The following is a 16,892-nucleotide window of genomic DNA, read 5'->3' on the forward strand; positions in this document are numbered from 1 at the left end:
AGGAATGAAGTCATCCGGAAATTTAACCCTGAAATCATTTCTGGCGGACAGAAAAAAAAAATTCTCTCTCTCTCTCTCCCCCCCCCCCCCGGCAGCGGTTCCTTTAAAATTCTTCATTCGGCGGTTCCGTCAAAAAAAACGGACCGGTGGCATCCGTTCACATCAGTTAACAACGGATCCGCTTTCCACCATTTTGGCGTATTTTAACTGACACAAAAAAACTGATGTGTGAAACAGGCCATAGGGGTCTCGTGAGTGGTCGTAAGGAAAAAAATGCCAGTCTCTGATTTCATTGGAGAGATTTGTGCTAGAATTAGGGACGAAACCGGCGCAATTAATTGATTTGTGTCATTGATGTAATATGATAAGGTCATAAATAAGTACTCTCCCATAGAAGACGCTCCTTGCACTCACACACATCAATCCCATCCGTAGTAACATGTATATACATGGAAAAGGCTTTGGGTTTTGTTAAACATATGGCGGCTTTTTTTTTTTTGTCTCGTTTTATTCGGAGTGGCGCTCTTTCCCAACGGAAAGCCTGGAAAATGACGACAAGAAGACAACATTACGCAGGTACGGTAGCATTGATTTAAAGGTTTGGAAAGCTCTACAAGTGAATAAGTTAAATAAAGGGGGGGTTTTTTTACATAAATTTTTGTGCTAGGAACCGTGTGCGATCTACAACACAGATAGAACTCTACAGTCCGACAAACGTACGACACTACACCGAGTGCAATTCTTTTATAACATTTCAAATATACAAAGCTCTTTTTTCCTTATTATTATTATTATTATTATTATTATTATTATTTTTAGAACAACGTTATTATGTACAGAATCAGTTCATCACAGTTTAGTGACTTCAACAGTCCATAAATCTGACAGTTCATTTCCCTTTGGTTTGGTATAAAAACAAAAAAAAACAAAAACACAAAAAAAAAACAAAAAAAAAAGGAGAGAACCTTGGTTGGCGCAAGCGAAAGAAAAGAGTACGATACAGAGAGACGTCTCTTGTAAGTGCACTGACTAGGTCATTCAGCTAAGGAGGGTCATGGGTCAAAGTTCTGCATGAATGAACAGCTCCTGGCAGAGGCAGGGTTAATAATGTGGCGGAGGGAAGGTCCCAGGAACCCCCCCTATTACCAGAGGAAAAAATAAAAAAAAAATAGAAAAAAAAATCATTGTGTGAAAGTCGAGAAATAAAACTGGCTTGAGTTTTTTTTTTCTTGTTTCATTTGCCGTACTGTGACGTCACAGAGAGCAGGGGGCTCAGCAGTGACGTCATACAGCAGCAAGGTTTCCGCTCTGGAGCTGCATACAGTGGCACTCTCTCTTCTAGCACAGCAGCCCTGCAGTCTCTGGTCCTCGGCTGGGTCCTGGCCCTCCATTTGGTCTTGCTGGGTGAGGTGGGGTGGAGGCCGGGGCTCAGCAGACCTCCTTCCCTGTGCTGTTCCCGGGGAGGATGTTGAGCTGTGTGAGCTGCGCCGCGTGCTCCTTCGCTTTCAGCCTGAGCGCCGCTATACTGGACGCCCTCCTGTCCGCTGCGGCCGTGACTGGGTCTGATAAGCCGCCAGATGGCGCTGCGCTCTCCACGGCGGGACTGGGCTGCCTGAGAAGAGCGGCAGCAGTGGAAGCACTGGTCAGGGGAGCCATGGTGGAGAAGAGCCTGCGGAGCAGAGGGGCAACAATCACCAACACATTACACAACAGAGCCGCACGAAGTCAGATTCTGCACAAAACCTATGGAAACGGTTCTGACTCCTGGGGGGACTTCCCCAGGCTGAAAATATAGGATAATTAGAACATCCCCTATAATATTCAATTTTCCTTTCACTCAATCATAAACTATTTTAGGAAGAAGTCCAGATATGGAATGGTCATGATGAGCTAATATATTGTGGCTTGTGGTTATAACATATAATCATAGCAGGAAAAGCTGTCCATAGTCAGCACAGGATCATCACAGCAATATATAGGGGATTATATAGGGGACCCCTAAATAGTGGCTGACCTGTAACTCCAAAATGCATCTGAGACATATATATATATATATACACTCATCTTCTGAGAATAATCCTCCAATAGCTGTAATGCACGTGAAGCAGGGACATGGGTGACTATATTTCTGCTGGTTGAATAATATACTGTTTGCAGTATATATATATATATATATATATATATGTATATATATATATACTGCTGAAAAAATGAAGGGAACACTAAAATAGCTGATCCAACTTTTAGTGTTCCCTTTATTTTTTTGAGCAGTATATATATATATTTCTGCAACCAATTTGGAACAGTTTTTTTTTTAATGACTGTTCAGATCTTATAAACCTTGATTGTAATGTCGATGGACCCATTATTAAGTGATATATCTATGGCCAGTTTTTGTAGGTTTCCTTTCCTGTGACATTAAATCAATCATCCAATTAATCAGCAGCTTAAATAATCCTGGGCTGCTAATGTCAGACTGTAATCAATGTGATAAAGGAATTGTTTGCACCCCGACAACAAATACTCTGTGTCTACTATGTATTTGCGCTATCATCCAAAGCCTTTAGCTCAATGTTCCTTTCAGCCTGCGGGTCAGGAGCTGGTCTGCTTCTCAGCACTGGTGGCCTTCTCTAGCTGGAAGTGATACTTATATATATATCTTTTCCTTTAGCTGAATGTCACATCCCCACCAGCGCCCTGGATCCCGGCTGAGTGACAGAGGGGCGATTAGACTTAGCGCTAGATGTTTGCCTGCTCTCCCCACAGAAGCCCCCAATACACAGGTGACAGGCCCAGGAGGTTGATGGCCTCCCCATTAGCCAGGCTGTGCTCCTCAGCTTCCTCCTGAGAGCTCCTAGCTGTGACAGGAGCAGAGCAGTGACAGCAGGAGCAGAAGACACATACACTGCACTGTTACCAATGAGAAGAAACACAGGGGCACAGGTGTCCCTCCATGACCGAAAAATGGCTCGAGGAGGTCCTAAAATACTGTGGGGGAAGAAACAAAAAAGACGTCCCCTGATTACCAAAAATAACCGAATATTACCCTCAAATGCAGAAGGCTCAAAGGGAAAATGGAACTGGGCATTTCCAAAATAAGGGAATGTGGCAATGGAACCTCAAGGATTTACAAATCACACCAATTGTATAAAAAAAAAAAATCAAATAATAACACAAGCTATAATTTCAGTTAAAATGTGTTACTTTATGATCATTTGCTGACATTTTGCAGAGACCACCGTGTTAGGGGACATCACATCATCACAATCAAATATTGGGGTACACATGTTCATGTACATGACCTTCACTGTCCCCATTACCCCATACTGTATGGTGGCTTATAGAAACTGTCGGATAATCAACTTTCACAAAAAAAAAAGACAACTAGATGAGCCATGGCCTGGTAGGCAGCAGCATTCCTCTACAAAGAAACATCCAGAAAGATATTTCCTCCTCTGCCATCTTATGAAATTACTATACCCTATATAAATCAAATAATTGGGGTCCAAGTGTATAATTTCCCCCCATTTTCTGAGAATAGTCCTCTAGTAGCTGTCGTGTAGGTGAAGCAGAGACATGGGTGACTGTACTCCTGCTGGTTGTGCTGTAGGGATCCTAAAGGCTTCTCTGTATATCCTACAGAGGAATGCGACAATCTAGAGAGCAGATGATTGTAGGGTCATTTAATAGGATTACTGACACACAGAAGTGAGACAGAGATGGGCCTGTGAGACTAGTGCTGACAATAGTTGGGTTTTTTTTCTATTGTGGATCCCTTGGCCCCATGTCAGCTGGTTGTGGATCTCTGCTTATTTCTGACTCTAGCTGAATTATTATATATTTATAATGTATTGAGACATTCATTCCTTTTACACTGTGTTTTTGCTGTTTCAAGGAGATTTCTATCAATATATCCATCTAAAAAAATATTAAGAGAGGCAGTACTTGTCCTGAATAAATGTAAATGAAGCGTGGACATTATTCAGCCCAGTGGCAACGTTTCGGCTCTCAGAACCTTTTTCAAGCCATGTGAACTGTGACCCGAATGGTTGTCACTGGGCTGAATAATGTCCACAATGTAGTCACATTTACTCCGAGCTCTGCCTCTCTTTCTGTAGTGTGCACCACAACAATCGGACATTGTTTGGAGGCCTGGCACCACTTTATGTAATTGTAGTGCTGTTCTATTATTTTATTGTGTGGATATTAATCTATCCAGCTATCTATTAAAACAAAATAAGGAATAGAGGCAGCGCACCAAAAAAGTAAGGTAAAAATAGTGTGGATTGTTAGTTCATAGTGGCAGGCGACATTTCAGTTCTAAAGTATGAATATTCCTGAAGATTGAGGAAGGATCACACCTTAGAACCGAAACGTTGTCTGAAACTATGTGCTAATAAACCACATTTATATTGCCTTACTTTTTGGAAGTGCTGACCTCATTTTCTATTTTTGTCTGAATAGTTTGGTACTTACCAGTGAGGCTTTGTTTTTCCTTTTAAAGCTATCTATCTATCCATCTATCACATATCTACCTATCTATCTATCACATATCTATCTATCTATCTATCTATCTATCTATCTATCTATCTATCTATCTACTCATGTATACACCATACATCTATAACTTGCCTGAGACACGTGCTATAGGTTATTGATAAATATAATAATAATAATAATAATAAGAAGAAGAAGAAGAAATCAGGGTGACGTCACCCTGCCTCCATTGCGTCATGTACTGCAATCCAATGACGTAGCAGTGTCCGGTCTGATTGTGATTAGTATTTACCTGCCGAATGCGGGGCTGATGAAGGCCGGGTGTCGGAACACAGCTGCCCCCAGGAAAGTGCTGAGTCCTAGTGGGGTCCCGCTGGGAGGTAATCCTGTGGATCCCGGTGGGGGAGGTAGACTGGGGAAGGCAGCAGCAGCGGCGGCGGCAGCCGCAGTCCAGGCAGAGTCCAAGGCAGGGTGGTGAGGAGGGAACGGGCTGGCATCGAGGTACGGACTCAGCGGGTGACTGCCAGACAGAGGGCCTGGGAAGGGCAGACCTGGGGCATGGCTCTGGGCACCTGCCTTCTCCCTCTTCCTCCATTTGGCTCTTCGGTTTTGAAACCAAACCTGATATAGACAAGATCATCTCCATTATAAAGTGATCGATCCTTCTCCCAGGACTTCTAGGGTTACACATTCTATTTATTCTGCAAGTACTTGTGAAAAATGTACATAAAGAGTGTATGTATATTGTGTGTATATAGTGTGTATATGTAGCGTGTGATGTGTACGTATGTAGATGTGTGTATACAGTGTGTGTATGTGAGTATACAGTGTGTATGTGTGTATACAGTGTATATGTATGTATACTGTGTGTATGTGTGTATATAGTGTGTATGTGTGTATACAGTGTATATGTATGTATACTGTGTGTATGTGTGTATATAGTGTGTGTATGTGTGTATACAGTGTATATGTATGTATACAGTGTATATGTATGTATACTGTGTGTATACAGTGTGTATGCATGAGTCTGTATAGTGTGTATGTGAGTATACAGTGTATATGTATGTATACTGTGTGTATGTGTGTATATAGTGTGTGTATGTGTGTATACAGTGTATATGTATGTATACTGTGTGTATGTGTGTATATAGTGTGTGTATGTGTGTATACAGTGTATATGTATGTATACTGTGTGTATGTGTGTGTCCGTATAGTCTGTGCATGAGAGCGAGATGTGTGTTCTTATTACAACAGGTCGCTGTGCCCAATTACTGGAATAACACATTATACATCTCTTCTCTCTATATCCGGAGCACACCCAACTCTTATGCAAAATGTAAAATACACTTTACTATTACCCTGGAGAACACCTGATTGATGTAAAGTGATGGCAGATGTAATACTATAGCCGGTAATGAATTGTGCTGTAGGTCCGCAGGACAGCAGAAGCTGTGTACAGTACAGTGGTATATAATGACTGCTGGAGTTATTTCTTGCAGGCATCTTTATTTATAAGAGCCGTGTGCTGCAGGTGATTGCCCAGACCCAGGCTGCCATCAGGGAGCTGCTCCTGCCTGCACTGTACACTGACAGTACTGCCTGCACTGTACACTGAGAGTACTGCCTGCACTGTACACTGAGAGTACGGCCTGCACTGTACACTGACAGTACTGCCTGCACTGTACACTGATATTACTGCCTGCACTGTACACTGACAGTACTGCCTGCACTGTACACTGAGAGTACTGCCTGCACTGTACACTGACAGTACTGCCTGCACTGTACACTGATATTACTGCCTGCACTGTACACTGACAGTACTGCCTGCACTGTACACTGACAGTACTGCCTGCACTGTACACTGAGAGTACTGCCTGCACTGTACACTGAGAGTACTGCCTGCACTGTACACTGAGAGTACGGCCTGCACTGTACACTGACAGTACTGCCTGCACTGTACACTGATATTACTGCCTGCACTGTACACTGACAGTACTGCCTGCACTGTACACTGAGAGTACTGCCTGCACTGTACACTGACAGTACTGCCTGCACTGTACACTGATATTACTGCCTGCACTGTACACTGACAGTACTGCCTGCACTGTACACTGAGAGTACTGCCTGCACTGTACACTGATAGTACTGCCTGCACTGTACACTGACAGTACTGCCTGCACTGTACACTGATAGTACTGCCTGCACTGTACACTGACAGTACTGCCTGCACTGTACACTGATAGTACTGCCTGCACTGTACACTGATAGTACTGCCTGCACTGTACACTGACAGTACTGCCTGCACTGTACACTGAGAGTACTGCCTGCACTGTACACTGATAGTACTGCCTGCACTGTACACTGATAGTACTGCCTGCACTGTACACTGACAGTACTGCCTGCACTGTACACTGATAGTACTGCCTGCACTGTACACTGACAGTACTGCCTGCACTGTACACTGATAGTACTGCCTGCACCGATGAGGAGCCAGAACTGAGCACAGATTCACATCTACACAAATGCCCAACCAAGCCTAATATCCGACCATGATATATTTAGTACTTCTATTAAACAATTATTGTAAGAACACAGTATATACTTGTAGACTAACATTACGTATATGTATTGGATAGATGTGTGTATATGTGTCACAGATGCATATAATCTGCTGTAACAATTGCTGCGAGTTGTCCCTGTGCGATCACTATATTTGGTGTATAATGGGTACATGCAGTCCTGGTGGTGACAGCTCCTGCGCCTCCTGAGTGATGTCCTGCCTGTGACAGGAGCACAGGGAGCAGGAAGGCGATCACCTATTAAACCTGTTCATAAAATCCTCATTACCGCCCTATAAACACTACACAGTGCACTGCCCTCCGCAACATGTGTCATAAACGATCAGCTCCTGTGTCTGTGTGTACACACAGCGGCAATATCACACTCATCCGCTGCGAAATCACTGCGACCGCGCTACTAGCAGAGATCACAGCTTCCTGACTCATAATTTCTGGCAGTTCCATGGGTGCTACTTCTTCTACCTTATATTCTTTATATAATATATATATATATATATATGTATAAACAAAAAGCAGCACCAAAAGAAGACAAAGGGGGCAAAAAATCTTTGAGAAAGGTCCACATCCCGGACCGAAATGTCGCACATGGGCAACTAAATCACATTTATTTTTGCTATTGGAGTGCTGCCTTCGTTCTTTTGGAATATATATATATATATATATATATATATATATATATATATATATATATATATAGTTCAGCTTAATTAAACTCTACTAGGGATATATAACTTAGCTTTTTTGTATTGTTTCTTTAATATTTCGATACAGCCGAAAGTATGATTATATATTTTTTAGTAAAAAAAATCTAATAACACGACCTAAATGTTCTGTATAAATATAAGCAATAAATATGTGCTGAATATAGTTACAGATAAATGCAGTATATTATAATTTAATACATGCATATGTGAATGAATGGATGGACGGATAGATAGATAGATAGATAGATAGATAGATAGATAGACAGATAAATATGGGATAGATAGATATATATATGGGAGAGATAGATAGATAGATAGACAGATAAATATGGGATAGATAGATATATATATATGGGAGGGAGAGATAGATAGATAGATAGATAGATAGATAGATAGATAGACAGGCTATACACTTTGTGTCAGTGTGGCACTTATTTACCAGCATGCACGATATAGATATAGATATATATTAACCATTTAACCGCCGTGTCTTGTATGTATTAACCCCCTCCATAGTAATATTTCGTGAACCTCTCCAGTTTTATTCTATCTGACTTTCCCACGAGGGTCCCCCAGTGTTAGAGCCCCTGACTTTACTGTCACAGCCCTGTTTGACAATGGAGAAATGTGTCACCAAGCAGAGGGGGCTCCGTCAGCCCCACCTAATGCTGGAAACTGTTGTGTATTAAATGAGCCATATGGAATTTATGAGGCTTTATCAGCGCCTGATTGGCCCAGTAAAGTGATTTGCTCGGAGACATCTGCTTCGTGTTGGCAATCAGGGCATCCCAATGTTTATCGTCTCTGTGGTTATGAGCCCGGCTCAGGATATGGAGAGCAAACACCTCTAATAGCAGTGCACTCACTCCCAGGGCAGCCATTAGATCAGTGCTATCACCAAGATGGCAAATCAAATAGCATTAGCCAGCTATGGGCAAATCCCGCAGCCCTCCGCCATGAAGCGCCCTGTTTGCTCTAGCACTAAGTGGGCTTTTATAGAGGCCGATTGGAGGCTTCATCACAGCCAAATACCTGCCCAGAGCTCAGCCCAGCTGCCTCCAACAACCTACAGTCACCCTTACCCCCACCACCACCCTGCCCCCTGCTCTCCTTCACCTGCCCCGAGCGGCTGTGCTGCCGGGGCTTCATCCCCAGCGGCCTTCACACTTATCACAGGTGGAAGGGAAGAATGGCACGTTGTTTGATGAATTAATTCCTGGACTCCAGGGAGATTGATTTGTTTTCAGTGTAGCATTTAGTCCGTGATTGCAGCAGCGGTGACATTGGGGCTTCTATAAATAGGTTGCAAAGGGCACAAATGTGTGCTGGGGAAAATGGAGGTCACAGAGAGGGATATGGGAAAAGATAGATAGATAGATAGATAGATATATACATACATAGATAGATAGATATGGGATAGATAGATAGATACATAGATAGATATGGGATAGATAGATAGATAGATAGATAGATAGATAGATAGATAGATAGATAGATATGGGATAGATAGATACATAGATAGATATGGGATAGATAGATAGATATGGGATAGATAGATAGATAGATAAATATGGGATAGATAGATAGATAGATAAATATGGGATAGATAGATAGATAGATAGATAGATAGATAGATAGATAGATAGATAGATAGATACATAGATATAGGATAGACAGATAGATAGATATGGGATAGCTAGAATCATGTATTGTGTATAAAAAGACAGACCCTCACACCACATCAGCACCCACCTGTACTCTGGCTTCAGTCAGGTCCAGGCGCATTGCTAGTTCCTCTCTTCATGAACACAAAAGTGAACAAAACATAATATCAGTTCATAGGGTTTTACTTAAAAAAATAATAGACAAAACCATTTATATATTAATAGTCGATAAATCAAGTACACTAATTTTACTGCTACTAATACTAACAATTAACAGCAATAATGAACCACAAATAAGTATGAAATTAGGAAGTATAAAAATATATATATATATATATATATATATATATATACACAAATTACATTTCATTAATTATATCTACAATTCCTAAATATTAGCAGCTCGCATTTTAAGCATGTTAAACTACTCACGAACTTTAATTTAAGTAGAAATATATAACTACTTTATAATGTAAGTGTTAAAATATATATATATATATATATATATATATATACACACATACACATATATATCGAATCGAATGTATACCCTTATAGAGCTATAATTTTGTCATGATACAGATCATTTTTTTTTCTTCCATTTGTTGTTAGCAAACCGCAGGAAAATAAGGCTACGGTAAATATATCCAATTTTCCCCCATTTGTTTTATATTAAACACATGTGTGGTATATGTGTAAAGATTGTTTCATATAACATTAAATTACAGATATTCCGTTTAGCCTTATCCGCAAAGAATGGGAAGAATCTCTGTAATCGATTCCGCTAATTTCTGTGGTTCAGTATCGAGGCAAAATTTTAAGAGTTTTCGATCGATCTATCTTACTATTATGTATCTATCTATCTATCTATCTATCTATCTATCTATCTATCTATCTATCTATCTATCTATCTATCTATCAGATATCACCATACATTAACTGAAAAATGTGTCTTATGAATAAAGAAAATTGTGTCATTGTCTTATGAATACTTGTTTGTATATATACTGTATATCTTGTGTGTGCAGCCTGTAAATGCTGCCAGTGATCACGAGTGGTTGGTGAGACCCCTCCGGGCGATCCCCTGGCTGTGGGGATCGCCTGCAGCGCTCGCTTTCTCCCTGCACACAGTGTAACTGATCCGTGGGGATATAAATACCCGGCGGCCGGGACTGGGCTCTCATCACCCTGCTCGGGGAATTGCAGCCATTACCGGCCGCGTGTGAGGCTGATAATAGAAATAGGGGTCGCGGCCATCGGAATGTCCTTGAGGAGCAGATCGGATCAGGGGCGGAATCATGATGTGACGATGAAGTCAGTTACATTATTGTAGATTTTGCTATAAATAATACTAATTCGTTTTCCCGTGTAATTTAGGCTGATTCCTGCGAGTTCTTATTCCTCCCTGAGCATTATAAAGCCTCCTGAAGATACCTGGTGAAGACGTCCGGGTAGTGGGTCTTCTGGAAAGCCCTCTCCAGTTCCTCTAGCTGGTAGCTGGTGAAGGTGGTCCTGTACCTCCTCTGCTTCCTCTTTAGCATGCCCTCCTCTGAGTCACTACCTGCTGACAGGCAAACACTGTCCTCACCATCTTTGCCATCAGCATCTGAAGTGTGAAGCAGAAGTTCCTCCTTAGGAGACATGTCTCCATCAGGTCCACATCCAGGCTGCTGCTGCTGCTGCTGTGGGTACTGTGGGTGCTGCTCCTTCAGGAGTCCTCTGTTAGCATTGCTGCTGGTGTTATTACTATTGTGCTGCTTGTTAGTTTCATCCTCTTCCTCGTCATCTTCTTCATCTTCCTCATCCTCCTCTTCCTCCTCTGTTGGATTTGGGGCTATTACTCCCAGTCTGTCCTGCAGAGAGGCGCCTGTCTGGAGCGGTTGCTGGAGACCATCAGGACTGCTCTGGTCTTCTCGCAGCAGGGGGGCGCTGTTCTCTCTGTAGGACTTGCTGCGGCTGATGCTGACCTGGGGGGCCTGGCTGATCTTCAGGCTGTGGTTCTCCCAGCTGCTTTCTCCTGTGCCCCCAAGTAAGAGCAGCCGATCAGCTTTATCCGACCTGGGCACTGCTGACCTGGCATCAGGCACAGACTGGAGGTGTATCCGCCCAGCTGCCCCCACAGGACCATAGAGCCTTCTCAGCTTTGGAGGTAGATGCAGCTCAGCCTCAAAGGTAGAATTGTTCTTGGGAGAACCTTCAGGGGGTTAGAAAAAGAGAGAATAGGGAGAAATTCATTTATTTCTATTGTCTCATTCCCAGATTACGGCTCAGATCTGCATGTTATACTCTAAGTACAAGACCAGGAACATGGGATGTGGTGTGAAAGTGACCATGAAGAAGTAGGAGATGATCCCTCACCACCCACCCACCATGGCGGAGCCATTCTCCTGTGCACCAGACTCAGTGGTGCAGCTACCATCACACATTCGGGTAATTGGATGCCTCTGGAAACGCTCTAATTACTGTCAACAAGGAATCTCAACACATGTACAAGTAGATTTCACCTCCAACCCTCCATATGTTTATTACAGCCACCAGTGAGGGGATACAGTTACATGGGCACGTCCTAGAGGAGAGGTGCCAAGGAGGAAGAGGATGGCAGATGGGAAGCTTTCTATCAGCCAGAGACTGCACAAGAAGAACTACAATGCGACATTTACATTAATTGTCATATTCCATTGTAGATAAATATATTCTGTATGTAATGGTCTTATATGAAGGAATTCTACTTTCTCAGCACATTGTGTGGTGTGTACAATGTGCAAAGAAAACAATGTAATAATAACACATGCAGAAGATTTCTACCTATTTTTTTCCCTATTTATTTATCTATCAATCATTTGTTTATCTAATGCAATGAGAAAAATGGGAATATATTCTCTTATTATCATATGGATACAATGCAGTGCAACAATATTACACGCACAGAGATATATATTCATACATTCATATACACACAGATATATATATATATATATACACACACATATTTAGACATACATATATGCACACAGAGATATATGTATATACACAAATATTTAGACATACATATATACATGCACATATATGTATATATACACACAAATGTATATTATGAAAAACTATATTTATTGAGTTCTTGTTGAGAACGAAATACTGTTCTTGTCTTTGTTTGAATATAAAAAAATCAGTGTAGATATTCCAGCAAAAATATTTGTTTATAATAATATTTTAAATAAAAATAATAATAGTAATATAATAATAATAATAATAATACATATTTTAATAATAAAACAATTCAATATACATATAGGTTCTGAAATGTTTTCTTCTAAGAATATATATATATATATATATATATATATATATATACGAGGTGATTATTAAAAAATAAAAATAATACCCTATTATTAATTGCTATAGAGCTGGTAGGGTTGTCTTCTGGTGCCAGCATAAGCCGGGCACACAGGCCTGCACAGTATGTGAACCTCCTCGGTTCCCCTTACCTTCCAAAGTTTTCTCCTGGTCAGTCCTGGCAGTCAGGGATGGCAGAGTCTGGGTGCCCAGCAGCCTCATCTTGCAGGGGCTCCTCCTGCCCAGAATGCTGTCTATGCAGTATGAGGAGAGCAGGGTGGGGGATTTACTTTTGCACTCCGGCCTCTCAGCTGCCTCCTCATGGTACTGGCTGCTCATGGTGGTGCTTGATGCCCCTTCTTGCTCTTTGTGCTGCTGCTGCTGCTGTGGGGTGCAGGCTGCCTGTCAGGGTGCTGGTGGCTGCTGCTGCTACTTGTGTGATGATAGTGTGCACAGGAGCCCAGAGCCACATGAGTCCCCTGTCCCCCCTGTTCCTGCTCAGGGCACCAGGCAGCAGTGTAGTGAAGTGCACAGCACAGCTCCTGAGCCCTCTCCTCCACGTGTTACACAGAGCTACTGGATTGGCTCCCACACCCTCTGCTACTCTTCACACACAGATGAGCCAATGGTTGGCACCAAAGCCTGGACTGGAGCCCCTCATTACCCCGGATTCATCTGCTGCCAATACATTATTGCAGTCCAGGTTCAATGTTCTCCCTCAGAGGAGGCATGGTGGGAGACCTGATCTCTTACTTTGTATCTGTCATTACTCACAATAGCCTGCACATATAGTATATTACTAATACAGTGTAAATCACAGAGACACCATAGAAACATCGCATGACACTATCGCTCTACTAGTTGCATTTATATATTTTTTCCTTTACATCAAATATGTTTATATAGTATACACCTTTATTTTATTTTATTTATACCATATATTCTCTGCCGTCAATGTAGAATCGTTACGTAAGGACAAGATTTCTTCTTTCATAATTGCAATATGAAAATGCATGACACATTGATACATCATTGATACATTGCTGAAATATCGAACAGTAATAAATCAATAAATAATAAACTGCAACAAAAGTCAACTTTCTGATAACAAGCCTCCATGTATTGCGGAATATGACAGAAATATATATATATATATGTATATATATATATATATATATATATATATATATACATACCATAGCGTATTTATATATTATAGATGGCTTATTATTTTCGTTTCAGAAGTGATAATAATTGTACATCACATATATTGTCCCTGATGAATGTATAATAAACGAATCCCGAATATCCCCTTCTTCGCCCCCCATCTTCTGTATGCTGCATTTATTAATGGCTGAATTAAATGACCATGAACTTGATGTGCTTCCACTGGCTCTGGATGTGATACAGCATATCTAATGTTGGATCCATCCACATAGTGATCCAGGGCAGGTTTAATGTGTCATCATCTGCACCCTCCATCACCCCCCTCTTCTCCACTTCAACGTATCTAATAAAAAGAGCATTTTACAAAGACGCACTTGAGTCACTTACAGTCAGTATTTAAAAATACAAGGAGTCATAATGGGAACTTCTTCTAAGTGTAATCCACATCTGGAGACGGATTTCACATGATAATATGCCGTGGAGTGTAGCGTTTACATCGGTCTAGCCAGAGGTGGCCCCTTACCATTCCATCAGGGGATCTGATATCTGGGCCGAAACGTTGAAGCTACAAGGGCAAATAAAAGTCTCTCTTATTGCGCTGAAAGTTGCCATGGGGTTCTGTCACCTAATCAGATCTAGTTATCTCTCTAGTTATCTATCTATCTATCTATCTATCTATCTATCTATCTATCTATCCCATATCTATCTATCTATCTATCTATCCCATATCTATCTATCTATCTATCTATCTATCTATCTATCTATAATGTGTCTATCTATCTATCTATCTATTCCATATCTATCTATAATGTGTATATTTATCTATCTTATCTATCAATCTATCTATCTATCTGTCTACCTATCTAGCTATCTGTCTGTCTGTCTATCTATCTATCTATCTCATATCTATCTATCTATCTATCTATCTATCTATCTATCTCATATCTATCTATCTATCAATCATTTTTCTATCCCCAAAAAGAAAAACACTTTATAGTGCAATTGATAGTGATGAAAACTATACCAAGAGCATAAATGATATGTTAGCTACAGTGCAAAATCACATAGGGTTGCTTTAAGCTGAATATCCAGCAGTCAGTCGATCTGGACCTTCTGTGTATGGAAAGTGACTGCAGGTAATAGTAAGAGAGGTGTCTTTGTTTAGTGCAGTAGCTGTGTCCTTCTCTAGTGACAATGTCATGATAGTCTATGTATCAGAGAGAGAGTGAATAAAAATATTTATGGGGAAGCTGCTAATATATATATATGCTCATATAGTGTGTGTGTATAGATATAGATACATACCCCCAACTATTCTATACAGATGCTGTAATTCTATGGCGCTTTATAAGAAATGTACGTGTGTATGTGCATAAATATATATATATATATATATATATATATATATACACACCCCCAAATACAGCTTCATAGTATACCACTGCTTTCTGTGTAATCCTTAGAAACCTATTCTAATAACGATGCTGTACAGTAGTAGCGATAACACGAACAGCCTGGCTAAACCTTGTAACACTGTGTCTCAAATCATAATATTGTGAAGTCATCCACTGACCAGACTATGCAGCTTCGAATAGAATGCCTGTAATGCTATTACTATATTACTACAAGCACCATATATTGTGGCTTTATGATAGAAAAATGTAGAATATTCTAAATACAATCTTTAGATATATTTCTATATAAATGATAATTACTTATAGATGCTGCAAGTATATCGCACACCTTCAGCATCCACAGTGATGTAGTGATATACAGCCTCGGTGGGGGTATATATATATATATATATATATATATGTAGTAGATATATCGAGATATGAATGTAAATGGAATCAGGGGTTAATTGAATATTCTGAAAGACATCAAACAACCTGCAAACAATGGCATCCCTTCCTCATCGCCTAGGAATTGTGAAGCCTAACCAGTTTAGTTAAATAATATGAAATATTCCCATAAAAGAAGCTGAGAATAGGGGCTGGATGTGGCTGCGATCTGCTGGGGGCCCCATAATTAAGATCATCTTCCCTGTATTTAAACAATAGAATGCGCCTGTTGTTCTGGGAGGCAGCACCGTGCAGCAGCCCCAGAGACAATGCGCCCTGATTACATGGAAGAAGTCTCTGCCCTGCCATGAGGATGCTGCTGCCAACTTATTCCCTTATTTATTTATTTTTAACTAACTTTCATTCATTGCTGCTGTCCCCGCAAGCTGCTAATTTGCCAGTGTTAGCAGAGAGAAAGAAGAACAGCAAACAACAATAGTACAATGATCCAAATGATACAGTAGAATTATAGCAATTATACATATACTTGTAGCAGAAAACCTTGCTGAGATCAGCCAAACAAAGTGATGCCTGGTAAGGATAACAAGCCTGAGGATTGACAGCCAGTGCTGGGAGAGGCAGGAGGGCACCAGCTCCGATATTAACTCCAGCCAGCCAAAATTAACCTCTTCGAATGTTACTTTTATCATAATATTAACATCAGCACCAGCCTCAGACAAACTATATTATTTTTCAGCCTGTCAACCTGTGTTTAATACATGATGCAGGCATTGTATAGGCATTGTCACTCATATTTGGACAAATAAACATGTGAGGTTTCCTACAAAGCCTTGCCAATAATAACAGTAATGTGTTATTTCTGATCAGACATTTCAAACAGTATGAAAACATATGGAAATGTGTATATTTAGGAAGTCAAGTGCTGCTATAAGGAATGTCAGGGCTGCTCCTGCAAAGGTAAACATGGAACTCCAGGGTAACAGAGGTATACAATGAACGGACTTTCCAGGCAGGACAATAGATGATGACAGCCCATAGACCATCTACTGGCAGAGCCTCAGCTCTTAGCTAACCTGCTCTATGTCTGATATTATTATGTGCAAAACTTGGTTGTATTTGTAGAAATCACATTTTTATTAATCATAT

General features: G+C 40.8%; 1 protein-coding gene across 1 annotated transcript; it reads right to left on the reverse strand.

Moving 5' to 3' along the window:
• Window positions 1–568: 568 nt before the first annotated feature.
• Window positions 569–13,353, reverse strand: ARX (aristaless related homeobox). The gene is made up of 5 exons (XM_073565915.1): window positions 12,930–13,353; window positions 10,879–11,638; window positions 9,533–9,578; window positions 4,790–5,118; window positions 569–1,669 (listed from the first exon to the last, which is right to left on the reverse strand). The coding sequence occupies exons 1-5, from the start codon at window positions 13,114–13,116 to the stop codon at window positions 1,429–1,431; spliced, it is 1,563 nt and encodes a 520-aa protein (XP_073422016.1). The 5' UTR covers window positions 13,117–13,353; the 3' UTR covers window positions 569–1,428.
• Window positions 13,354–16,892: the final 3,539 nt, after the last annotated feature.

Source organism: Dendrobates tinctorius, unplaced genomic scaffold (assembly GCF_039654945.1).
Source record: "Dendrobates tinctorius isolate UK_male_01 unplaced genomic scaffold, ASM3965494v1 ptg000016l, whole genome shotgun sequence".
NCBI classification, from domain to species: Eukaryota; Metazoa; Chordata; class Amphibia; order Anura; family Dendrobatidae; genus Dendrobates; species Dendrobates tinctorius.

Excerpts from the sequence above, each read along its gene's own strand:
- ARX (XM_073565915.1), bottom strand. The coding sequence starts at position 13,116 with ATGAGCAGCCAGTACCATGAGGAGGCAGCTGAGAGGCCGGAGTGCAAA. Across the intron at positions 5,119-9,532 it reads TGACTGAAGCCAGAGTACAG|GTTTGGTTTCAAAACCGAAG; the intron begins GTGGGTGCTGAT and ends TGTCTATATCAG. Across the intron at positions 1,670-4,789 it reads ATCAGCCCCGCATTCGGCAG|GCTCTTCTCCACCATGGCTC; the intron begins GTAAATACTAAT and ends TCTGCTCCGCAG.